The sequence below is a fragment of the Sturnira hondurensis genome, unplaced genomic scaffold (assembly GCF_014824575.4).
Source record: "Sturnira hondurensis isolate 20B ecotype Veracruz unplaced genomic scaffold, ASM1482457v3 Scaffold0015509, whole genome shotgun sequence".
Lineage (NCBI taxonomy): Eukaryota > Metazoa > Chordata > Mammalia > Chiroptera > Phyllostomidae > Sturnira > Sturnira hondurensis.
In genome coordinates, this window is record NW_028088140.1 from 13390982 (window position 1) to 13418133 (window position 27152).

Here is a 27152-nt window from a genome sequence, read left to right on the forward strand (position 1 = left end):
ATGGCTAAATACACCAAGAAGATTGAAATTCTCAGTAACTATGGGACAAGTTATGGTACCTCCCTAAGGGCAGTGGTGAAGAAAATTAAAATCAGTTATCACAGTTGCCCCTCTAGGTACACTTGCCCTTGAAATCCAAGTACACTTGCCCTTCCTTTGGGAAAATGAAGATGAACAAACGAACTGTGGGGATCTGACATTGTGTTTCCTGCATGAAAAACAGTAGCCGGTGGTGCCTGGCCCTACAATTCCACTTGTGTTGTCACAATAAAGTCTATCACCAGAAGACTGAAGGAATTGTAAGACCAGTAGAAGCTCCACAATTTGAAATGTTTCTAGCTTATGGTAAAGATGCGGGAGCTTGTCAGCTGGATGAGTTGGTGGTACTGGACCCCTGGGCTGGGAGGCCTAGTATGGGGCTGGAACTCCTCATTTTCAAGATATCGAATTTTTGTCCATTATATGTGAATATGGGACCAGCCCACTCTTCATCTCTGCTCTACTACCAGTCTGGATGATTGTGGTTTCTTTAATTCTTTACTTGTCAGACTTCAATTCAACTTGACTTCTGATGGTTCTGAGTGATGGTTGTTCTATATTTTAGTTGTAATTTTGATGTAGTTGTGTGAGTAGGTGAGGCATGTTTACCCAGGCTGCCATCTTTACCTGAAGTCTACAGTAAGTTTCTAACTAATGTTTTTGCCTTCTTCAATCTATTCTATAAAAGATAATTCTTGAAAAGAAAGAAAAGAAAGAAAGAAAGAAAGAAAGAAAGAAAGAAAAGAAAGAAAGAAAAAGAAAGAAAGAAAGAAAGAAAGAAAGAAAGAAAGAAAGAAAGAAAGAAAGAAAGAAAGAAAGAAGTAAAGAGATAGATTATTTTTGTGGGGTCATGTTGGACATGGCTCTTCCACCAAATCCCAGCCCCGTGATGGAGGGCTGGCCCAAGGGACCCTGGCCAGAAGGAATGTGTGTTGTCCCAAGGCACAGTGTATGGCTCCCTCCCTATCTCCCCAGGGGACTGGTTTCTTGCTGGACTGCTTCTTGACCTTTTCTTTTTCAATGTGAGCATTGATGTATTATGACATAACTTTAGGCCACATGAAACTTTGTGTAATTTGGACCTATGCCCTCTTTGTCTGGGACACCTTATAATTAGTCTTGGACAGGGATGGCAGGGGTAATGCAGTCCTACTTAGCTGACTTGCCACCATCAGTGTTCCCTGTAATTTAAGTAATAAAGGCTATGTCTGTTATACTAGGTCCTTCTTGTGGATTTTTTTTACTAATCTAAATGAGTGGTCAAGGTCACCGGACTCAACTTCCTGTGTTACAGTTTTTTTAAAAGCACACTTCTGGACGTGTTATACTCATGTTCATAAACTTTGGGTGATTCCCCACAGAGCAGAGAATTAAGTCCAAATAGTAATGTGGCACTCAAACACTGACACAGTCAGATTTCACTTATTTCTATTATGATCAATAACTGATTATTTTCTGAATGTAGCATGAACTTTTCAGCTTTGTCTCATACAATTCCTTTTATCTGGATTTACCCTTTTCATGAATCAGCAGCCATAAAATTTCTACCAAGTCCGACACAAATACTCCTTGATTGGAAGTAATCCCTTCTGTTTTGATATCCTTGTACCAATTAGTCATTGTATTTTTATAGCACAGCTTCAGTTCAAATGTCATCAGTCTTGAGTCCTTCTCTGAAATGACTGATCCTTCCTTAACACTCTCTACTCCCACCACTCCCTCCCTTAGTTACTTTTTAAAATATCAGCATCTAAAATAATATATATTTATTTGCTTGGGCTTACTACTTTATCTCCCCTTACTACTCAAATGTAACCTCTATGAGGGGAGATAATTTGCCTTTTTGTTATATATCCAGCATCTAGAAGAGTGCCTGGCACATAGCAAATGGTCAATAATTTTACTTTTATTTTTATTTATTATTTTAGAGAGAGATGGGGAAGGAAGGAGAAATAGTGAACAAATAAGTGGAACATTGATATGTTGTTCCACTTAATTGCACATTCATTGGTTGCTTTCTGGACGTACTCTGACCTGGGATTGAACCTGCAACCTTGATTCCATACTTCAGCCAACTGAGCTACCCAGCCAGGGCTCAATGGTTGTTTTTGAATGCAGATAACATTTCTACCTACGTATGTATTGCCCCTCTCTTAGACTGGTCTTTCCATCTATATATAGGTAATATTTCATCATTCACTCAAATGCCAAAAGGGCATTCCCAGCTCACTGGTTTCTTGCAACCACCTAACATCAGAATGATAATTTTAAAAAATCATTCCAGTGGTGAAGGATGAATTAAATACAATGCTGGTAGATTTTGGAGGCTATAGTGATAACTGATATGAGAGCAAATGCCTAAGCAAGAGTGTCAGTGATAGGAATGTGTTGAAGGAAATAGGAGATAATTTGAAGTTCCTATTGACTGGGACCAGAACAGGAGCGCTAGCTAGAGGAGCTGACATTAATGAGCATGGGAAATGCAAGAGGAAGAATATATTTTGAGGTTGTGAGAAGAGCAGCTGGGGGAACACTAACTTGATGTATTATCTTTTTCACTTTATTTAAATTTAAATATTTTATTGTTTATGCTAGTGCAGGTTGTCCCAAACGTTCTTCCTTTTTCTCCCTCCACCAAGTCCACCTCCCACTCCTACAGTAAATCACCACACCATTGTCCATGTCCCTGGGTCATGCATACATGTTCTTTGAATAATCCCTCCACCTTCTTTCAACCAGTCCCCACCTTCCTCTCCCCTCTTACAGCTGTCATTCTGTTCCATGTTTCTATGCCTCTAGTTCTATTTTGCTTGTTGGTTTATTTTGTTCATTAGATTCCACTTATAAGTCAGATCATATGGTATTTGTCTTTCACCAACTGGCTTATTTCATTTAGCATAATATTCTACAGTGCTATCCATGCTGTCACAAAAGGTAAAAATTCCTTCTTTTTAACTTCTGGGTAGTATTCCACTGTGTAAATGTACTGCTGTTTTTTAAAATATATTTTATTGATTATGCCATTACAGTCGTCCCATTTCTCCCCCTTCATTCTCCTCCACCCTACACACCCCTTCCACCCACATTCCCTGCCCCTTCAGTTCATGTCCATATGTCATAAGTTCTTCAGCTTCTACATTGCCCATACTATTCTTACCCTCCCCCTGTATATTTTCTACCTACCATCTATGCTACTTGTTCTCTGTACTTTTTCCCCCTCTCTCCCCCTCCCACTCTCCTGTTGCTAACCCTCCATGTGATCTCCCTTTCTGTGTTTCTGTTCCTGTTCTAGTTGTTTGCTTAGTTTGTTTTTGTTTTTGTTTTAGGTATGGTTGTTAATAATTGTGAGTTTGCTGTCATTTTACTGTACATGTTTTTTATCCTCTTTTTCTTAGATAAATCCCTTGAACATTTCATATAATAAGGGCTTGGTGATAATGAACTTCATTAACTTGACCTCATCCGAGAAGCATTTTATCTGCCTTTCCACTCTAAATGAAAGCTTTGCTGAATAGAGCAATCTTGGATGTAGGTCCTTGAATTTCATGACCTGAAATACTTCTTTCCAGCCCCTTCTTGCCTGTAAGGTCTCTTTTGAGAAATCAGCTGACAGTCTAATGGGAACTCCTTTGTAGGTGACTGTCCCCTTATCTCTTGCTGCTTCTAGAATTCTCTCCTTCATTTTAATCTTGGTTAGTGTAATTATGATGTGCCTTGGTGTATTCCTCCTTGGGTCTAACTTCTTTGGAACTCTCTGAGCTTCCTGGACTTTCTGGAAGTCTATTTCCTTTATCAGATTGGGGAAGTTCTCCTTTATTATTTGTTCAAATAAATTTTCCACTTGTTGCTCTTCCTCTTCTCCTTCTGGTACCCCTATAATTCGCATGTTGGAACTGTTAAACATGTCCTGGAGGTTCCTAAGCCTCTCCTCATTTTTTTTTTGAATTCTCATTTCTTCATTCTTTTCTGGTTGGATGTTTCTTTCTTCCTTCTCGTCCACACCGTTGATTTGAGTCCCAGTTTCCTTACCATCACCATTGGTTCCTTGTACATTTTTCTTTATTTCACTTAGGGTAGCCTTTATTTTTTCACCTAATTTGTGACCAAATTCAACCAATTCTGTGAGCATCTCAATCACCAGTGCTTTGAACTGTGCATCTGATACGTTGGCTATCTCTTCCTTGCTTAGTTGTATTTTTTCTGGAGCTTTGATCTGTTCTTTAATTTGGGCCACTTTTGTTTTGTATTAATGTGCCTGTTATGTAGTGAGGAGTGAAGCCTTAGGTGTTCATCAGGGCAGGGTAATCCATATAGCTATTTTGTGACACTCTATGTGGGGGAGGTGTTTAAGGGGAAACAATGGTGCTTGCTCTGTCCTCTGCCAGATTTCAGTCACTTCCCCCACTTCCCACAAGCAAATTGGGCCCTTTTGGTGCTGATTCCCAGGCGGGTGAGCTTGTGTACACCCTAGGACCCTGACGGTCTGTCCAGTGAATTCTCCTGTGAGGCTGGGACTTTCTCCCACTGCCTCAACCCCTCACAGGTGTTTTTAATTGGCAGTTTGAGGCTTTATTTCCCTGTGCAGGAGCCCTGGGTTGCACAGTCTGTTTTGCTCCCCAGTTGTTTCTCCCAGTTTATCTGCACTAGAAAGTGAGGCTGCCAAGTCCACAATCTGCTGCCTTGATGGGTTCACCTGCTGCTGCCTCATGTACCCCGGTCCTCCAACCACCCCTTGCTGTGAGCAAGCAGTGTCCCCCTGGCTCATCTCCACCCCTCCTACCAGTCTGGATGAATGTGTCTTCTTTAACCCCTTGGTTATCAAACTTCCATAGAGTTCGGTTTTTGTCAGTTCTGGTTGTTTTTTGTTTTAAATTATTGACTTTCTTTTGGTTGTGTGAGGAGGCACAGTGTGTCTACCTACACCTCCATCTTAGGTGGAAGTCAGCCGTTTTTGAAATATTTTTTATTGAAGTTGATTTTTAGTTTCAAGGCATTATGATCTGAGAAAAGTGCTTGATATGATTTTAATTTGTGAAGACATATTTTATGTCCTACCATGTGGTCTCTCCTTGAGAATGATCCATGTGCACTTGAGAAGAATGTGTATTTTATTGCTTCAGGATAAAACGTTCTGTAAATGTCAATTAAACCATTTGATCTAGTGTGTCATTTAATGTAGCTTTTTTTTCTTGATGGTTTGTGTGGAAGATCTATCCAATGGTGATGGTGGGGTGTTAAAATCCCCTACAATGACTGTACTTTATCTATCTGTTGCTTAAAGTTCTCCAAGATTTTCTTTATGTATTTATGTGTTCCTGTATTGGGCACATATATGTTTATAAGGGTTATATCCTCTTGTTGGATTGATATCTTTAGTATTATGTAGTGACTTCTTTGTCTCTTGTTATGGCCTTAGTTTTGAAGTTTATTTTGTCAAATATAAGTATTGCTACCCTGGCTTTTTTTTGCATGGAATATGTTTTTCCCCCCCATCCCTTCACTTTCAGCCTGTGTTTTAAATCCTTTTTCTAAAGTGGGTCTTTTGTAGACAGTAAATATAATGTGTTGGTACCCTAAGCCACTAAGGAAACAAAGGTTATCTCCCTGGCAGGAGCACTGCCTCTGCCCACTTTACTTCACCCTGCCTGGCCCCCAGTGACTTCACCCTGCCTGGCCCCCAGTGCATGACCGGTTAGCCAATGACAGGTAAGATTCCTCCAGGGAGGGATGACCTAAGACAGGCATGGTCACATGGGGCTCTCAGGGAAGAACTTGGGGGGCTATGGAGAAAGGGGGTGATGGACCCTCATCCCTCAGCTTTGACATAGGCTAAGTCCTTGTTCTGTCTGTAAGAAGTCTCCTAATCTCTTGGCTGCTTTACTTCCCCTGCTTGACTTAAGCCTGAAAAAATGCTGGAGGTGGGTGTGGCCCTGTGCTGGGAAGGGCAGGTTCCCCAGGGCAATCCGGCCCAAGAAAGAATGCATAAAATCCTGCAAAACCTGCTTTGTTAATACCCTCAATTTAAATGCTAAGGGTCCAAGCATGAAATGAGTTTATTTTCCCAAAGTTTTATGGCCCTGACTCAAAATAGGCCCTCAGAGTTCTTTGAATGTTATCTATTTGATCATTACTGCCTGATAATGATTGATGAGCTTTTCATATACACCCTGTATTCCTATGCAAATTAAAACCAACAAAAACCCATCAAGGCATGCTTTCCTCTTAAGAGAGTGGCAGAGCTGTCCCTTTTCCTCCACAGGACTAGGTAGTCCACGAGAATTTGTCTCCTCTCAGCCATAATCCTGTGGAAACTGTGGGCTGGGACCTCAATCAATAATGGGTCATGTTTTCTTATCCATTCAGCTACCTTATGTCTTTTGATTGGAGTATTTAATTCATTTACACTTAAGGTTATTATTGATAGGTACTTATTTAATGCCATTTTTTCTTTGTACCTGTGTTCCTCTCTCTCTATTTCTTCTTCTTAGAGCAGTCTCTAGCATCTCTTGCAATGCTGGTTTGGTGAAAATTTACTGCTTTAGCCTTTCTTTCTTTCTTTTCTTTTCTTCTTCTTTTTTTTTTTTTTTTTTGGTCTGGGAAGCTATTTCACCTTCCATTCTAAATGAAAGCTTTGCTGGATAGAGTAGTCTTGGTTGTAGGTCCTTGCTTTTCATAACTTGACAGCTGGCTGGCTGTCAGTCTTAGACTTGTCACTGACCTGTTTCTGGGAAGCCTTCTGGTGAGATCAAGTGGATTCCTGGATCTTGAATGGGAGATGCCTTTCAGACTTCAAGAAAGATGGTGGTGTATTCCTCTGCCCCTGAGCCACTTGTTTGAGTCTGTCTGGGATTATCTCCCTGAACTGCGCAGGGTACAGCCTCACTAGGCTAGTGGGTGGGGCCTCCAGAGGCCAGATATTGGGTCTGCCAGAAACCAGGAGTGTGTTTCTATGGCTTTCCTGTGAGGGGGAAGCACCATTCTGGTTTCTGGGAAAGTGTGTAGAATGGCTGTGCCCTAAAGCCAGTCTCTGACATCCCCTGAGACAGCCTATATTGCTGTCTCCTCAGCAGGGATTAAGATGAAGGATGTGACAACAGAAAGGAAAAAAGAGTGTTCTTCTTCAAGGATGCCCGGATGATCATGCTGCAGCCTCCTGTATTTCCCAAAGGATGGTATTTTGGATGGGAAGGGACTCTGGGTGCTGCCTAAGATTGGACTGGCCTGGAGGAAGGTGGCAGGATTATTCTTCTTTGGATGTTCTAGAGGGGATGAGCTCTGAAGCAGAAGCCTGCCATTCTTCCAAAATTGTGTAACTTTTGTATCTTATGTTGTTTAATTTGTAAACTAACCTTATAGAACTAAGATCATTAAAAACTAACGGGGAGAATGATAGGGGAACTCAAGAGTTAAAGATCTTAGCATTAATTAATAGGCTTAAGTGATTAAAGCTGTATTTAAAGAGTTAAAGATTTTAGCCTGAAATGATAGGCTTAAAAGATTAATGCATGTGGAAAGCTGTTATTCCAAAATCTTGTAGCTTTTGAATAAAAACTCCTTTCCTTTGCCACCAAAAAAAGAAAAGAAAGAAAGAAAAGAAAGAAAAAGAAAAAACTAAAACAAACACATAAAAAGAGATATGGTGGGGGAAGGGTAGGCAAGCAGGATTTCAGAGGGTGAAGTGAGCAGTTTCTCACAGGGTACATGAAAATTATTTGCCTGTGTGGGGAGCCTACACCATGAAAACAAAACAACAATTAGTAACCATTTTTTAATTTTGAAAAAAAAACATGGATCAGAGAGAAGATAGGAGACTGATATTTATCATCTCCTCTCCGTTATTATTATTTATATTTTTAATTCTCTGATCTAGGTTGGTACATAGTTGAGAAAAAGGTCTGTTTTAGCTGTCCTCTATAAAATCATGTGTGGTATAGAAAATTATTGATAAAGTCCTTATAATAAATTTTGGCTTATCTAAGCCAACTGAGAACACTTCACTCAGTTTTTAAATTTGGAAGCTCTTGGTACACTACTTTATAAATTACACAAATAGTTTGGCAAACAGATTTAGAGATTCAAGTGACATGTTTTACCCAGCTATATTTTTTTACAGTACTCTTTGAAAGTTCCACTAGTTATTCTATGAAATAAGTGCAATTTGCCATTTACCCCTATTTGCAATAGGAGATATAAAATTAAAATCCCAAACTGAACCATAATTCAGAAAGACAGTAAAGGACCTTGTGAACTGAAAAATACAGAGGAAAATAGACAGTGATAATTTACAAGTAGTTTCTGTGACCTCAATTTTAGGTACAAATATACTTACTCATTAGCTTAAAGAACAGATAAAACAACACCAGCCATTACAATACATATGAGGAATAGGTGAAGGTTTAAATTTTTTTCAAAAATTGTGGAATTTTAAGGCAACGATGAAACCAATGGTAAAGAAGGTACTCGACTCTAAGAAAGAAATGGGTTATTAAACTATAGGATCAATCTAATAGTGTAATTAATCTAATTAGTATGAGATAGTGTTACCATAGACAGATCACTGGGGATTCTCCCCTATTGGCCAACATAGTACTAGGGGCAGGGGAGGTTCTTAAACTGAGTGAGGTGGAAGTTAGAAAGATGAATGGGTGGGACTGGGGTGTGCAGAAACCTAGAAGGTAATTGGAAAGGATCCTGGGTGCCAAAACTAGGAAGAAAATTGGATAGGAAAAAAGCCCTCCCCTCCCTATCCCTTTAAGAACCTCTGGTTTGAGCAGGCAGGGGAGATGGTCTTTGAGATGGGAGTCTACCAGGCTCCCAGGTGGTGGGGCACTGGTCTAAAACCTCTTTCCTTTTGCACCAGCATCTGTCTCATGAATTTGGCTTTTATTACAGCAGGCAGCTGAACTTTCATTTGTTTGGTTACAATAATATTCCAGAAGAAGAAAAAGTAGGTATATACAGTAGAACTTTGGTTAAAATACTACATTTAGTGGGGCTGGGTGAAAAAGTTGAAGGGATTAGGCAATACAAACTGATAGTTACAGGATAGTCACAGAGATGTAGACTGCAGCATAGGGAATTCAGTCATTAATACTGTGATAACTGTATGTGTGGGGCTAGGTGGGTACTCGAAACTGCAGGGGCACCACTCTGTAAAGTAGGTGATTTTCTAACCATTTTGCTGTACATCTAAAACTAATACAGAATGATATCGAATATAAGCTGTAATTGGAAAAAAAGTTAAAAGAATATAGGTTATGTTTATACCAGAATTTTGAACATAGTGACCAACAGATCTTTCATTTAAACATTAAGACATATAAAAGGAAGTTTTAAAGGAAAGGATTAGTTCAATAACACATGGTGGCATTTTATAAGAATTTGGAGATAACAAATCTCAGAGCCATATGTTTAATGCCTTTGGTAAGTACAGTGATCTAAACATTTTTAAATGCAATATTTCAAATGATGATTATTTATTAACATCATGATAAAGGAAGAAAGAACATTTAAATCATAGCTTTCAAAAATTGAATCTCTGTCTCTTTTATTCTGATTTGTCCTCTGTGAAGAAGAGAAAGTATTGTCCTGGATTGGCCAAAAAGTCCGTATGGTTTTTCCTATATAAAAGACACATTTTTTTCACTAATAACTTTATTGGTTTGGATATTGTGAGAATGTCGGCTATCTCCTGAATGGTATAATGTTGATTGCTCTCAATTACTGCCTCAATTTGATTGCTATCAACTTCCACTGATCTACCTGACCGTGGAGCATACTAGCCCAGCAAGAAATCTCCAGTATGAAACTTCACAAACCACTTTTGACACCTTTGATTAGTCACAGCACCTTCTCCATGCACTGCACAAATCTTTTGTTTTTTTTCAGTTGTGTTTTTACCTTTTTTGCACTAATAAAGCATAATGTGCCAAAAATGTTGCATATTTTCTTCCATCTTCAATATTAAAATGGCCACACAAAAACTTACCAATTTTGATAAGTTTTTTAAAATGCACTCTTATATGACAGCTGTCAAAATGCAATTTAACAAAATTGTTTTGAATGAAGTTAGAGACAGCTGAGTGCTACTAGAGTAATCATACAGAAAAAAACAAATGACTTTGCGCCAAACCAATACATGTATTCCTGTTAATTGAATCTGTTGACTTTAACTTTCAGGAGTCTGTAACAGAAATAACAATTTTTGTCTGTTTCCTGAATACTAAATCTGGTTTTTCTAGTAGTAAGGCCTTTCCCAAACCCTGCTCTGACACACATTAAGAAGCACTGATTTAAAGTGGTATTTCAAACATGGCCCTGGGTGGAGCTAAATAGAAATATTTACTAAAGTGAATTGTTGAACTTAATTGAATTCAATCCCAGATCACCAAATGCAGAACAAACTATCATTATTTTCATCTAAATGAATTTAAATGTTTGTTAATAATATTTGATTTCTTGCAATGTTAAGGAATATAAGAGAACCCATTTAACTGCATTTTAGAAGAATCTAGTAATGATACAGAGCAAAATTTTAAATGCTTAAATATTTAATAAGCAAAACCTGTTGTTGAAAGTATTGCTGTAATAATAGGTTATTTATTTTTCTTTCATCTTTTAAAAGCATGTCTCTTTCAACCATCCCATCCTTATGATGTTAATTCAAATTACTGGATAAACCAGAAGGTCTTGAAGTGTAGTCCTGTTTGTCCCCAGGACTTTGCTGTTCCCTGAGATACATTCTGAAGTTCTTGAAGTAAAAATTATTTTTATACCAATACTAAGATTCTGTTTGCCTATTTTATCATTGACATTTGCACTGATGGTGCAAAAGCAACAGTGGGTAGAAATGCTGGTTCCTGGAACAAATCGTTAACAGTGACACCAAACTATACTAGTAGTTATTGTCTTTTATTGCACAGTCATGGTTTTTAAAAAAGCCAGTTTCACTTAAGAATTCCCATGAAAAACCAGTAAAAATGATTACTTTCAATAAACCTTGACTCTTGATTACATGCCTTTTTTAATAGTTTGTGTGAGGAAGTAGGTGGGACACAGGACACGCTCGTGTTCCATACAGAAGTTGGAGGATCTGTTCAGGGAAAAGCAGCTAGGACTTAAGCTGGCCATTTTCCATGGAACACCAGAAGGCTTCACAGACATACTATGGGTATTGAGATCTAAGTATTTGAGGCATTTTCTTGAAGAAAAAAATGAGCCCCTTTCTTTGATGGAAACAATTGTCAGTATTTCATGATGATGAAAATTTCAGCTTTTAAGTAAAACTTACAGTTTTGGAAACTTGTTTCTGTCACAATTTTTATAGCTTCCCAATTTCCTGAGATCAATGAGAATGTGTTTGTGATTTTACAAATAACATACAATGATATGTGTCAACACTTGGAAGATCTGTATAACTCAGTGGACCAATATTTTCCAAATGACCGATGCATAATGTTACAAAATCATAACTGGGTAAAAAAATCCATTCAAGGACAACATTGACTGCCATTTTAATGTAACAGTACAAAAAGTTCACTTTTAATGTTTTAGATTTGACATTGCTAACCTTTAAGAAATTACAGTTATTCAAAAAGAAGAAATATTTATTTAATTTTACTTTTTTTTACAGAATCTTAGCATTTTTATTTGTAGAAAAAATAAACAAATTTCCATCCCCGTCAAGGTGTCACAAGAAATTAGGTAATAAAAGCAAAAATACAAATCCTAAAGTCATTTAGTACTTTTCTCCTAATTCCACATAAAAAAATGAAAAAAAGTGTTTTCAGGTTTTGAAGTCTCTCTTAATAATACCTAGGTGCAAGAAACCTGTAGATTCCTCTCATCTCATTTATTAATTTAATATTCTAAAGAAGTCTTTCCTTCAGGGAAAACTGAACTGATCAATTATGGGCTTTAATAACACAATTCCACTTCACCTGCTCTAAGTTCAGTGTGTTTTGTCTAAAACCACCCTTGAGAGACAGTATTACTCTCATTTATACAGTAGTAGCCAGTCTAGTATTTTGGAAACATCACCATGAGTGCCTTTTCCCTAGTTGTCTCCTCTGTGATGGTCTGAAACAATATACTGTTTTTCATCAATGATATATTTTACTAAATAAATACAATACAAAAACTAATTTAAAAGTCTCTTTATAAATAAAATACCTAGCCTTTTGTATATCAAATTATAACCTGGAAGATGAAGAATGCACATTGTTTTCAAATATGCAAATTATGTGCTAAAGTAAAAAATTACAAATGTCCTTTAATTCAAAGGTCTGTTGCTGCCGTCAGTGGGAAGTGCACCAGGAAACGATCCTCCATGCTAAAGGTTGTTCCTGCCCATTTCAAGTAAGGGAGTTACTTTTTACCTGCATCTTCTTTACAGCTGGCGCTGCACTGTGGCACAGATTAGTGGAGGATGGTGGTGAATTTCTCTGAACTTCTGTCACAGTCTTACAGAGTAATACTCAAATTTGCAGTCAAAACACTTCCACAGGTCGATTCTGGAGTGGGCATCTTCTGCACATTCTCAAGCTTTCCCCAAAATCCCAGGACTTGGATGCCTTCAACTTTACACGTTGGACACATGCGGTGATCCAAAAGCCATGGGTCAATGCATATTCTATGAAAAATATGCTTGCATGGCAGAATTCTGACAACATCTTTGACTTTAAATGTTTTAATACACACTGCACAATTCTCAACATCGACATTGATTCCCTTTTCTCCATGTTATTTAGTATGAAGTGGAAGCTGGCCAATAACTTTCCCCCCTCTATGGCTCTCACTTCCAAACTGTGAGCCAGTACATAGGAAATGCTATATATAGCAAAATACTAGTGAAAAGGCTAAATTTTAAAATATTCTCCCTCTTTTCAACCACATATCTGTGTGGCACTAAACCCATATCTGGGTTTTCTTCACATATTTTTAAAAATATTTTTATTTATTTATTTGTAGAGAGAGAGGAAGGGAAGGAGAAAGAGTGGGAGAGAAACATCAATGTGTGGTTGCCTCTCATGTGTCCCCTAATGGGGACCTGGCCTGCAACCCAGGCATGCGCCCCGATTGGGAATTGAACCAGTGACCCTTTGCTTCACAGGGTCAATCCACTGAGCTCAATCCACTGAGCTACACCAGCCAGGGCTGTTCATGTGTTTTAACCAAAACAATATATCACAACAGATTGAACTCAGAAACAGATATGAGAATCCAGCTTGATCCCAGTAAGCTAAACATTTAAAATTTTTAAAAAAATTTTGCATCTAAAAATAATGAATACATTTGTAAAAATCTTACAGAAAAGAATCAACAAATTGATGTTTCTCTCTCAAATAAAAAATATATTTATATTAACATGTATATATTAATGAGTCACATATATAATAAGTTACATGTATATACGACTTATGTGTCACCTTGGAGGATGTTTTTATCATTTTTAAAATTTTTAAAAAATATTTTATTTATTTATCTTTAGAGGAAAAGGGAAGGAGAGAGGGAGAGAAATATCAATGTATGGTTGCCTCTCATGCATCCTCTGTTAGGATCTGGCCTGCAACCCAGGCATGTGCCCTGACTGGGAATTGAAGTGCGGTTTGCAGGCCCAAGATCAATCCACTGAGCTACACCAGCCAGGGCAGAGGGTGTTTTTAGATGAGATTAATATTTAATTAATAAATTTTGAGTAAAGCAGACTGCCCTCCATTGTGTGGGTGGGACTCAATCAGTTGAAGGTTTAGATAAAGCAAAAGGCCAGCCTCCCCAAACAAGATGGAATTCTCCCGCAGACTGCCTTCAGATTTTATATGCACCATCATCAGCTCTTCTGGGCCTCCAGCCTGCCAGCGGACACTGCAGATTTGGAGCTGGCCAGTTTTTCTAATCATGTGAGTCAGTTCCTCATAGTAAATTTCTTTCCATCTATATACACATACTATTGGTCTTGTTTCTCTGGAGAATGCTGATTAATCCAACATGTAATGGATTTATTATTTTTAAATAAATATTTTAAACACTTTTTACTTTTAATTACTAATATAGTAAATATCTATAGAATATAATCCATATAAACAAGATCTTTTTAGGGTTCTCAGTAATTTTTAAGAGTGTAAAAGGGTCCTGAAACCAAAAAGTTTGAGAACCACTGGTAAACGATATTTAAAATAATATGGTATTTATTATTTTTTAAAAAGATTTTATTTATTAATGTTTTTAGAGAGAGGGGAAGGGAAGGAGAAAGAGAGGGAGAGAAGCATCAATGTGTGGTTGCCCCTCACATGTCCCCAAGTGGGACGGGGGAACTGGCCAGGGCATGTGCCCTGACTGGGAGTCAAACTGGTGACCCTTTGGTTTGCAGACCTGCACTCAATCCACTGCCCCTTACCAGCCAGGGCTGGTATTTTTTTTAAAAGAGTTAGTAATTTTGGTTACTTCTGCTCTCTAAAACTATTCCTCCTTCAATTAATCTGAATTCAAGAGGTTTTATTTCATTTTTTTAAAAATCCAGAGACAACAGCTTAGCCAATAATTACCACAGTTAAGTATTCATTTTATTCTATTGTGCACTAAGGATAGTCAATTTTATCTTATTTTATTTTTTAAAAGATTTTATTTATTTATCTTTAGAGGGAAAGGGAAGGAGAGAGGGAGAGAAATATCAATGTATGGTTGCCTCTCATCCCCCACTGGGAACTGGCCTAAAACCCAGGCATGTGCCCTGACTGGGAATCAAACCACAATCCTTTGGTTCGCAGGCCCGCACTCAATCCACTGAGCTACACTAACTAGGGCTAAGGATAGTCAATTTTAGATAAAAACATAATATTCTAATATTATTTATTTTTTCTCTGAAAGGCTAATTTCAAGAGCTATTAAAATAACGAAAACAACACCTTTAAACTACAGCTATACTCAACTCTACCAAGAGACCTGAATACTACTTTTTTTGTTCTTGTTTATTCTGTTACCATCATCCCAGAGACCCAAATACTATTGACAGTGAATTTAACTTCCTGTGTGCAGAATGCCCTCGTAGGCATTTCTTTATGATAGGATCTTTACAATAGTGATTTTTGAATGGGCGGGTGTAAGGGGTGAGGGTAGTGTTTATGTACCCTCCTTGAGAGGAGCCTCAGAATCAGAGGTGGTGAAACTGGGGAAGATTTCCCATCTCTAGCAGAGATATTTACTGCCCTTCTCTTACAGCTTCACTGCTAGTGTGAAGGGCTGTTTCTCAGGAGTAACAATGCAAATAAAAATGACTGAGAATCACTACTCTATAATTTTATATTCTACTAAGGAGGTAGTTAAAAAATAGGTAAGTATAACTTGAAAGACTATCAGGATATAAACAGGAACAATAAAAACTTTTGGGAGTTTACGCTTTTTTGTTTTTAAAGATTTTATTTATTTATTTTTAGAAAGAAAGGAAGGGAGGGAAAAAGGGTGAGAAAAACCACCATGTGGTTGCCTCTGACACATGCCGTACTGGAGACCCAGCCTGCAACCCAGGCATGTGCCCCAACCAGAAATCAAACTGGCAACCTTTTGGCCCACAGGCTGGCACTCAATCCACTGAGCCACTGAGGATTTATCATGGCCTTGCTGCTCTAATAATGCTAAAGCAAAACTGTTATATTTTAATTCAATGTTTAATAAAACAAATTATTTCAATGTCACTTGTTGTACTTAGAATTCCATTATTTCTCTTTCCTGTGAATAATACGATTGTCCAGATTTAAGTAGTAAAAAATCTCAAATTTTGTTGTAAATCATCATAATTGTATGCAATGAATCACCACTCTTTCTCTATACCTCTTTGCAGTGTAACACTGTTGCTCTTGCTGTCCAGAAATGCAGTTTTACCACCCTCTTGAATCAGGTCTTGCCTTATGATTAGCTTTCACTAATAGAATGTCATAGATGTTATTTTGTGTATTTTAGAGTCTAGACTTCAGGCCTAGGCTTCCACCTTTACAGTTCTGGAACACTAAGACCACCATGCTGTGGAAAGGCCCTGTGTATCCTACTGAGAATGAGAAGTCAGCCTTCCTTGTGTGGCTCAGTTGGTTGGAGTGTTATCTTGTGCATCAAAAGGTTGTGGGTTATATCCCTGGTCAGGGTGCATGGGGAAGGTGATCAATCAGCGATTCTGTCTCCCTTCCTCTCTCTCTCAAATCATTAAAAACATATTCTTGAGTGAGTATTAAAAAAAAAAAGAACGAGAAGTCACGTGAACTGAGGCTTCCCAGCCAACGGCCAGCACCAGCTGAGAGATGTATGAGATTATTTTGGATCCTCCAACTCCAGTCCAGCTGTCAGATGACTGTAGCTGTATTAGTGATCCCAGGTCAAGCAATCAGAACACCAGATTGCCAAACCAAAGAATTGTAATAATAAAGTTTTCACTTTCAGCTATGAAGTTTTGAAGTAGTTTGTTACACTGCACAGGCTACCTGAAACAGAACTATCTCCTCAAAGTATTTGTGTATGGAGTTTAGACTGGTGTGTATGGGTAACTGGGCATCAACTTTTGTGGATACTATAATCAAATGGAGGGATATTATGTTTATCACATCCTAATAGTCTCAAATAAAATTTATTATTTGTAAATGTAGGATGAGGCAATGAAACACAAGGCAAATTTATTGGGTCAATCTATTAATTCATTAATTAATTCACTCAACAGATATTTATTGCACACATTTCAAACACCAAGCAATATTCTAGGAGCTGGGACTAAAATGTCAATAAGACAGACAGTACTCCTCTCATCATATAGCTTATAGTTTGAGGAAGAAAGCAATTAAACAAGTGATTTTAAAAAGTTGCAGAAAGTGCAGATTACTGCTGACCAAACAAATGCACAACATTAGGGAAGGCTTTCTGGAGAAAGTGATTTTTTAAAAAAGATTTTATTTATTTATCCTTAGAGGGGAAGGGAAGGAGAGAGGGAGAGAAGTATCAATGTATGGTTGCCTCTCCTGAGTCCCCTGCTGGGAACTGGCCTGCAACCCAGGCATGTGCCCTGACTAGGAATCGAACCTCGATCATGTGGATCGCAGGCCCGCACTCAATCCACTGAGCTACACACCAGCCAGGGCCAGAGAAAGTGATCTTTAAGCTGATGGATGATGAATAGAAATTCATTCAGAAAGGGGATATAGGAAACTGTGGGGTGGGTCAGGAGAATATAAATATGTTCAAACAAAGGAAACAATATCTGTGAATCCTCAAAGGTGAAAGCATGGTGCATTAAAACCACTACAAAAATGTCTGTGTAGTATATTGAAAAGCTTTAAGAGATGAAGCTTAGGAGTAGGGCAGCAAAGTAAAGGAGTCATTGAAGCGGAGATGAAAAATGACAACGTAATATGGCAGCTGGTAGAGATAGATTTGACAGGAGCAAAAACTGAGCTGTTATCATAGTTCAGGTGAGAACTTAAACTGGGAGAGTAATAATAGGGATGGAGAGACATGGGTGGATTTAAGATTTTTAGATGATAGAATCTCCAGACTTGAAGCACAGCTATATATTGGTAATAAAGAAGCAGGAGTTAAGTATTATTTTTAGACTTCTGGCTTAGGCAACTGAGAGATGGAAGAAGTCATTCATTGGAAACTGGAAACACTGAAAAAACAGTGGGAAGCTAACCATGAGTTCAAGGTACTTACAAGTTTACCAGGTGGAGTTGTCCAATGAGTAACTAGATATAATTCAAAACGGAAGTCTAAGTTGGAAATACAGATTTGGGAGTCATCAGCCATCGCTGGCAATTTAGGTCCTGGTGGAAGCTAAGGAGTACACAAGGAGTATATGAACCAGCCCTGGGAAGTAAGACTTCCTTCCCACAAAATTTTTGTTTCGATTTTATCTGCAGGTCAGATTAACATCAGTGAGGGTATTAAGAGACTTTATCGAATTAGGGTATAAGAAACTTCCAACAAATATTTAATACTAAGAACACACTCTCAACGATTTTAGTCATTTCTACATTATTGTCCACAGTTTGGAGGAAGTAGAGATAGACACAGATATAGAGATTTCTGACAAACAGGGTCTGAAGAATTGCCATAGCTTTTACAGCAAATTGAGAAAAGATTACGTAGTATGTAGTGCCAGAGTAAAGTGGTTGCTGTTCAGATGACTTGCTCAAAAGCAAGTTAACAGTTGGAAAAGCAAGATCAGCAGCCTTTGCTTCTACGTGGATAAAAATCAATTCTGCCAGGCGGCAGGACTTGGGGAACGGGTTTCACACGAACCAGTATGGTGATGGGGCGGATATAAAGGGGCCGAGATTGTTATAAGAGTCACTAACAATCAAAGGACAAAAAAAACAAGAGAACCTGAAAAAAGTTTCTTGGAAAAACACACAGAAGTTAAAGCAGCCTGCCATGAACTAGCAGCTAAGTGAGGTAACCGAAAACGAGCCCAGTCTGTTCTTCCGCCCATTTAAACACAAAGGGGAACTCCATTTCCTCTCCGGCCTCCGGCCCTCACACAACGGAAGCAGAACCTTTGCTCTTTGCAGCATTACGCATTCCTCCGCGCCGGAAGAGTGCTTCCGATCTCAAACTCGAGTGCTTCTCGACTTCCAAGGAGAGCTCAGAGAACTCCAGGGTGTTTTGGTTGAAGTTTTCGGGCAGCGTGGAACCTTCACAGACAAGAAGACAAGGAACACTGGGTTGCTGGGAAAGGGGGGAAGAAGGGAGGTTGTACAACGAGCGTCGGGCTGCTGCGGAGGGATTCTATTTTGGGGTGGCGGAGGGATTTGACTGTATGTGAACTTCCGGAAAAGTACCAGTCCTGTGAGGAAAAACCCCGAAGGAAACAATAACAAACGAAAGGAGGAAGCGATTTAGGGGTTTCTGTGTTCTTGCCCAAGAAGATGAGCTTCGGCCCTCGTCAGGGGACGTGAAAGAGTTCGGAGGGCTTTAGCCACATCTTCTCCACTTGTTTGCCCCACGGGGGCCCTCAGGGTATTGCCATGGCGGGCGTGGGGTCCGGGGGCTACGCGTCGGAGTTCGTGCCACCGCCGGAATGCCCAGTCTTTGAGCCCAGCTGGGAGGAATTCACAGACCCGCTCAGCTTTATCGGCCGCATCCGGCCTCTGGCAGAGAAAACCGGCATCTGCAAAATCCGACCGCCCAAGGTACCGGCGTCTGAGGGAAGAAGAGAGTGGGAACTCGGTGTAGTTTTACTTTTCCAGTCCTTCTCTCTTTTTATATTTAGTTTCCTTTATTTCTCAATCACTAGAGATATGTTTTTTGGATGCTTTTGCCTTGATTTCTTTTGCGGTCTTAACGTACGCTTGTCCGAACGCGAATGTGTTGTCCCTGGGGCCTTTCCCCTTTAAAACTTGGGGACTGATACTTCTTGGATTGTGGACAAGGCTAACAAAAGGCGTTAGGCCTTTCATTGACCGACAAAGTGTTTGAAGTATTATGGCATGACATGTCCTACACTCATGTACCATCCTTATTACGGTACGGTAGTAAAAATTGCCGTCCATGGGCTATTTCTTTATCCAGGCCCTATTAATGCTTTATTTACTAAATATTTGCAGGCCTCATCTGAGGGCTAAGGTTTCTTAAACAGTAACCTGAGTTCTAGTTGTCCCCAAGGATGGTATCTCCAAACAAGAACCCTAGACAGATTACTGCTGAAATGATAGTCTTCCCAGGGCAAGAGGAGGAGCAGCATTTATTTTTAAAACATAAAGGATTAGGAAGGATTTATGAGTGATTGATGTGGAAGAAAACGTTGAAATCTTTTGATATAAGGAACGGTGAATTAAAGATTTATGAATCGCAATTATTGCAAATAACTGGGTTTGTTTATAGGTTAATTACCTCAGTCTTGTAAGGTAAAAAAAAGCAAATACTATCTTTTGTTCGGGGGAATTAGTGCCCCAAGACACCGAGTGATTTGTTCAAGGTCAAAAGATTCATTAAACCTCAAATGATGTTCCTGGTCCACCTGTACCAGGGTCAAATATATGCTCGTTAAAATGCAGATCCCTAGGCCCTGTTCCCAGGCTAGAATCAGTTTCTGTATGTGGGAGATCTAGATTCAGCTTTTCTAGCAAGTACTCGCGGATGATTCTTAATGCACATTAAAGTTTGTGAACCATTGCCTTAGTGCTTGTTGAAAGGGACACCTTGCTTTATGTTTTGTCTACTAGTAATACAAATAAAATGTTGAGTACTGTTACTCGTATTGTGTTTTAAAAAGCATTTGTTCTCACTGAAGACTACCATGGTGTGTGCACAACAGTGAATAAAGAGTTTAGTTGGGAGGGAAGAGGAAGGAGCTAATTTAGCACCTACAGATTATTTCAGTGAATACTCTTAGAAGCCTTACTAGGTAAATAAAGCCTCATTTTACAGATGAGGCAAGTCTGGATGAGTTAAATAACTTATATCAAATGTATGATTTTGGGCAAGTGGCAAAGTAGATAGAAACGTTTGTTTCTAAAACCCTGACATGCTACTGCCATTATGCAAAATGATTTTGGTTAAGATTACAGACTGTTGCCCTGGCTGCATGTGGCTCAGTGGATTGAGTGCCAGCCTGAGAACCGAAAGTCTGGTTGGATACCCAGTTAGGGCACATGCCTGGGTTGTGGGCCAGATCCCCAGTTGGGGGTGTTTGAGAGGCAACCTATCTATGTATCCCTTGTACTTAAATGTTTCTCTTCCTCTTTCTCCCTCCCTTCTCTCTCAAAATAAAAATAAATAAAAATAAAACTGATTATAGACTATAAATTGAAAGCAAAGAATTATCAGATAATTGCTATGGTGAGTTATGATTATATGAACTGCCATCTACCAGAAGCTTCATTTAACTCTTTTTTTCTATCAAAATTAGCTAGTACTGATGAAACCTTAAGCACTGAAGTTTTTTGGTAAACCATATTTTCATTTACTCTATTGTCTTTATGAATTAGAGATTCTATTTAAGGTTCCTTTTGGTAAAAAAAGTTGGTTTTTATTACTTAAAAGAAGGTTGAAGTAATAACACCTTCCCTTTTTATGTCACACCATTGAAAATTTAATTTCAATTAATGTAATTACAATATTGGTGGATTTCTTTAGTTTACAAGATAGGATAAAAATTTTTGATTACTCAGGTTTTTAAATAGATTTACTATTACCATATTTTGCTATGTATAATGTGTTCCCATGTATAATGCACATCCATGTTTTTGGCCCAAACTTACAGGGGAAAAAATTGTCCATTTTAATTTTTTAATTCAATTATATATTTATATTTAGGTAGTTGTTTTTGTACTATAAAGGAATTTTTAGCATTTATTTTTGAACATATTATGGTATAAGAAATTTTATGTAACAAATAATTATAAAACACAGGAACAGATACAAAGTATTTCAGGTACTACCCATGTATAATGCGTATCTTTATTTTTCTCTCAAAAATTTGGGCAAAAAAGTGTGTATATATTATGGTAAACCATGGTATTTAGGCCAAATTAAACTGTTCTCTAGAACCATGCTTGCAATATGCTATCTCATTTAGTTAACACTACATCTGCATCTGCAGTCTGGAAATTATCCTTTTTCTGTGGGGTTACTTACCTTTTTTTTTTATTCTGAGAGCTGGGCTTTGAACAAAACGTTTACGTCACATAGACTGTAGAGTGCTGTGTCACATTACACATGAATAAACATATTACCCAATTATATAAGTAGTTTAAAGAATTACTTTTTAATTCTACCCTTTGTTGTTTCTTTCAAATTCAGTTTTCTTTTTAATTTTCAAACTTGGGTGTTTATTAGACATTGTATTGAGATACATGTTCACTGCATTCTACTTGATTAATTGGGCAAAGCATAATTGAGGGGTATAAAAATAGTACTTGTGGGATTTAAGGATTTATAGATGAAGTTATTTAGAGATAAATGGAGATAAGCAATATTTTATCTAAATATTATTATTTCATTCTAGAATATAATAAAGAAGACTTGTTAGTTGTTTTCTTGTCATCATGATTTGTGACAACTCAACGAATATAAATGAAGGGAAGGAATAATGCATTCCTTGCTTATATACCAGTATACTATAAAAAAAATCTTTCCATTTAGGATTGGCAACCTCCATTTGCGTGTGAAGTAAAAAGTTTTCGTTTCACACCCAGAGTCCAACGCCTGAATGAACTTGAGGTGAGTGTTATATCACCATTGCTACTTCCTGATTCATTTTTTATGTCAGAGCTCTTGATAGAGAACTTTGAGAAGTTCGTGTATCAGAGCTCAGTTACATTAATTGGGACTGAGTGAAAGGAAGTTTCTGATTTAAAAACAATTGTTTTAAGTAGTTATTACAGTGCTTCTGCTTAACTGAGATTATGGGAAACTACCTTTAGCCTTATTTTTCATGGTTGAAATTTCCAGCTTAGTTACTTTCAGAGACCTGGAACTCTTCAGTTGTACTTCTTTTTTTCCCCCCCTTTGTAATTTACTTCTCCCCTTTATCTCTCCTCTGCCCAGCACCCCTAACCCTCCAGCATTCCCCACACTCCCCTGCCTTAGTGCATGTCCATGGGTTGTACATAAAAGTTCTTTGGCTTCTCTGTTTTCTGTACCATTCTTAACCTCCCCCTGTCTCTTTTGTACCTACCAATTATGTTTCTTATTCCCTGTACGTTTCACTCTCCCCATCCTCCCCCCGCCCCCCGAAAACCCTTCGTGTGATCTCCATTTCTCTCGTTTCGTTCCTATTCTAGTTGTTTGCTTAGTTTTTGTTTTTTAGATTCAGTTGTTGATAGTTGTGAGTTCAGCACAACTTGTGATAAGTCCTTTTAACATTTCATATAATAAGAGAGTGGTGATGATGAACTCCTTGAATTTGACCTTATCTGAGAAGCACTTTGTCTGCCCTGCCATTCTAAATGAGAGCTTTGCTGGATAGAGTCATCTTGGATGTAGGTCCTTGCCTTTCATGACTTGGAATACTTCTTTCCAGCCCCTTCTTGCCTGCAAAGTTTCTTTTGAGAAATCAGCTGATAATCTTAAGGGCACTCCTTTGGATGTAACTCATTTCCTTTTGCTGCTTTTAAGATTCTCTATCTTTAATCTTGGGTGACTTAATGATGATTTGCCTTGGTGTGTTCCTGTGTGGGTCCAGTTTCCTTGGAACTCTCTGGGCTTCCTGAACTTCCTGAACTTCCCGGAAGTCTATTTCCTTCACCAGATTGGGAAAGTTTTCCTTTATTGTTTGTTCCAGTAAGTTTCCAACTTCTTGATCTTCTTCTTCTGGCATCCCTATGATTCTGGTGTTAGAGTGCTTAAAGTTGTCCCAGAGGTTCCTAAGCCTCCTCATTTTTTTAAATTCTTGTTTGTTCATTCTGTTCTGGTTGAATGTTTTTTTCTGCCTTTTGTTCCAAATCATTGATTTGAGTCCTGGTTTCCTTCCCTTTACTGTTGGTTCCCTGTGTGTTTTCCTTTATTTCACTTTGGGTATCTTTCATTTATTCCTTCATTTTGTGACTGATGTCAATCAGTTCTGTGAGCATCCTGATTATCAGTGTTTTGAACTCTGCATCAGGTAGGTGTAGCAGTCTCCTTGTTACTTAGCTCTTTTTCTGGAGCTTTGATTTGTTCTTTCATTTGGGCCATATTTCTTTGTCTCAGTGCACCTGTTATGTTGTAAGGGGTGGAGCCTTAGGTATTCATGAGGGTGGGGCAGGGGTCAGAGAGGGAACAATGCTGCTGGCTTGCTCTGCTCTAGCCTCACTTTCCAACGAACTCTCTGGTGTGTAACTGGGAATTTCTCCGGTTGGAGCATCCCTCACAGTAGTTTACAGCTAGCTAGTATTTAGTTTCCTCTTCAGTGAGCCCTGCCTTGCCTGAGTGTTCTGCCCCCTTGCTGCATGCTCTCTGCGTGGCTGCCTTCTGTTTCCACTCCTACTGGTTTGGGCGAATGTTTCTTTAACTCCTTGGTTGTTGGAGTTCTATGCAGTTTGATTTTCTGGCCATTCTGGTTGTTTGTTGTTTTTAGATTGGTTGTTGTCCTTTTGGTTGTGTGAGGAAGTAAAAGGTTTCTACTTATGTCTCCATCTTGGTGGGAACTTGATAACCTTGTGTGTTGTCTTGCCCTGTACTTTTCTTTAATACTTATTATTTTGCTAAAATTTTTTGTTGATGTTGGAAGATTGTCTCCTATGGTCTTTGGAAAATAGTTTATTAAATTCTATCCAAAAATCCCTAGTTTTTAGAGTTTTCTTAGGGGAGATAGGTTCAACAACTTTTCAGGAAAATAAAAATTTAATTAAAATCTTAAGTTAATCTGATTTATTAAGAGTTCCCTTTAAATTTGACTAATCTCTCTATTTAAAAATAGTTATTCTTCTGTATGTCCTCCTTGGTGAAGTGTCTGTTCAAGTCCTTTGCCCATTTTTTAATTGGGTTGCTCGTCTTTGAGTGGAGTCCTGTGAGTTCTTTGTATATTTTGGAGATTAAACCTTTGTCTGAGGTATCATTGGCAAATATGTTTTCCCAAACAGTTGCTTCTCTTTTTATCTTGATACTGTTTCCCTTAGCCATGCAGAAGCTTTTAAGTTTGATAAGATCCCATTTGTTTATTCTTTCCTTTATGCCCCTTACTCTAGGGGACGTATCAGTAAAAATCTTAACGCGTGGAATATCTGAGATTTTCCTGCCAATGCTCTCCTCTAGGGCTTTAATGGTTTCCCGGCTTATATTTAAGTCTTTTATCCACCTTGAATTTTTTTTGGTGCATGGTGTAAGTTGGTGCTCGAGTTTCATTTTTTTGCATGTAGCTGTCCAGTTCTCCCAACACCATTTGTTGAAGAGGCTGTCTTTACTCCATTTTATGTTTTTGCCCCCTTTGTCGAATATTAATTGACTGTAGAGATTTGGGTTTATTTCTGGGCTCTCTGTTCTATTCCATTGGTCTATGTGCCTGTTTTTATGCCAGTACTAGGCTGGTTTGATTACAGTGGCCCTGTAATACAGTTTGATATCAGGTATTGTAATCCCAGTTATTTTGTTCTTCTTTCTCAAAATTGCGGCCCTGGCTGGTGTAGCTCAGTGGATTGAGCACGGGCATGCGAACCAGAGGATCGCGGTTCGATTCCTCGTCAGGGCACATGCCTGGGTTGCAGGCCGGTTCCCTGCAGGTCAACTCCCAGCAGGGGACACACAAAAGGCAACCATACATTGATGTTTCTCTCCCTCTCTCCTTCCCCTCTAAAGATAAATAAATAAACAAAATCTTTAAAAAAAAATTTGCGGCTGCTACTCGGGGTCTTTTATGGTTCCATATAAATTTTTGAAGTGTTTGTTGGCGGTGAAAGACAAATACCATATGATGTCACCTTTAACAGGAATCTAAACAACAAAACAAACAAGCAAGCAAAATGTGACCAAAGACACTGAGATACAGAACGTGCTGACAGGGTCCAGAGGGGAGAGGGGAGAGAATCACAGGGGAAAAGGGGAAGGACTCACATGAACAAGTATAAAGGACACACGGACAATAACTAAGGTGGGGGCGGAAAAGGGAGGGAGGTGGGGAGCACTGTGGCGGCGGGGGGGCAGGGCTGGGAATACAAGACAGAAAACTGTACTTGAACAAGAATTTTAAATAAATAAATAAAATAAAAATAGTTATTCTTCAAGGTTTTCAGAAGATCTTTAGTGTGGTAGAAAACTATTTCAGCATACAAAAGAAATATCTTAGCTAAGGTTTGATATGTCATACTGAGACTGTTTTTTCCTTGATTCCCTAAAACATTTCTGAGATTTATAATATATATCTTTTTCCTTTAGTCTCTTGTAATTAGATACTTGATGAAGGATCTTGATTTAAAGTACACAGTTGGTGTACTTTAAATATGCATGTTATCTACAGATGAAATGGCAGAATACTTAGAAACAGATTAATTTGATCTACCAAATTTTCTGGTTAGCTTAAGCTTAAGCCAACTTCATCCAAAAAATTGCTTTGGTTGATAATATGAGAACTGTTGACATATATTACAGTAATTTTTTGCCTTAATAAATTATATCTGTTAGAAATATTTTGCTTTATTATTAGTTTACTATACAGCAATGGACTGAACAATAATGAAAAGCCTAAATTTCTTTAGAGAAACTAGTATCTGTGTTAAGTAATACACATTTATTTTCAACTACAGTATAGTTCTTATTTCTGATTTCTGCATTTTAATAATCTTAGGCAATGACCAGAGTGAGATTGGACTTCTTGGATCAACTAGCAAAATTTTGGGAACTTCAAGGGTCTACTTTGAAGATCCCTGTGGTGGAGAGGAAAATCCTGGATCTGTATGCTTTGAGCAAGGTGAGGCTTTTACTAGGTCTAGAAATTGGAGAAGAAGTTAGTGAATTTACAAAATTAGGAATTTCAACCCTGGCTGGTGTGGCTAAGTGGATTGAGTACCCACCTGCTAACTGAAAGGTTGTTGGTTTGATTCCTGGTCAGGGCACATGCCTGTGTTGCAGGCCAGATCCTTAGTAGGAGGTGCACGAGAGGCAACCACACATTGATGTTTCTATTCTTCTATTTCTCCCTCCCTTCTCCTTTCTATAATAAATACATAACACTCTTTAAAAATAAATAAGTTACAGAGTTAATTTTTGGAAGATTTCGTTTCAAGGAAAAAAATTACATTTAAATTATTTTTATGATACATTTAAAAATTAATGTCAGGTCATAATTCTCTAAAAACTTTGTTATATACCAAAAATTCTGGGAAGTATAATCTTATGCTAAAAGATGTTGCAGATTTTTTTTTAGACATATAAATAAGGTAATGATGTCATTAAGCACTGTGCTGAGAATTATCTAGTGCAGGGGTATGAAAACCTATAATATACTAAAAGGGCAAGTTACAGTGAATTTGAGGGATGGATTTATATCTTGTATGGAACCATTAGGATAAAAAATTTTGTTTTAAGAATGTCTTTTTTAACAATTAAAAGGTAAACATTTAATTAAATGATAAATTAGGTTGCATTCTTGGATTTGTAGAGTTGTAGGATTTCTTTTTATTAATTAATTTTTAACTCCTTATCTGAGGATATGCCCATTGATTTAG

At 38.1% G+C, this 27152-nt stretch overlaps 1 protein-coding gene and 1 pseudogene across 1 annotated transcript in view; both read left to right on the forward strand.

The window, feature by feature from the left end:
• On the forward strand, positions 1–312 carry LOC119000026 (60S ribosomal protein L37a-like; annotated as a pseudogene).
• Positions 313–18625: 18313 nt separating this feature from the next.
• The window catches only part of KDM5A (lysine demethylase 5A), a 133932-nt gene continuing 125405 nt past the window's right edge, over positions 18626–27152 (forward strand). Inside the window, exons 1-3 of the mRNA XM_037064822.1 lie at positions 18626–19202; positions 22156–22233; positions 26273–26395. Coding sequence (XP_036920717.1) covers positions 19038–19202; positions 22156–22233; positions 26273–26395 — 366 coding nt within the window. The 5' untranslated portion in view covers positions 18626–19037. The remainder of the gene's footprint in view (positions 19203–22155; positions 22234–26272; positions 26396–27152) is intronic.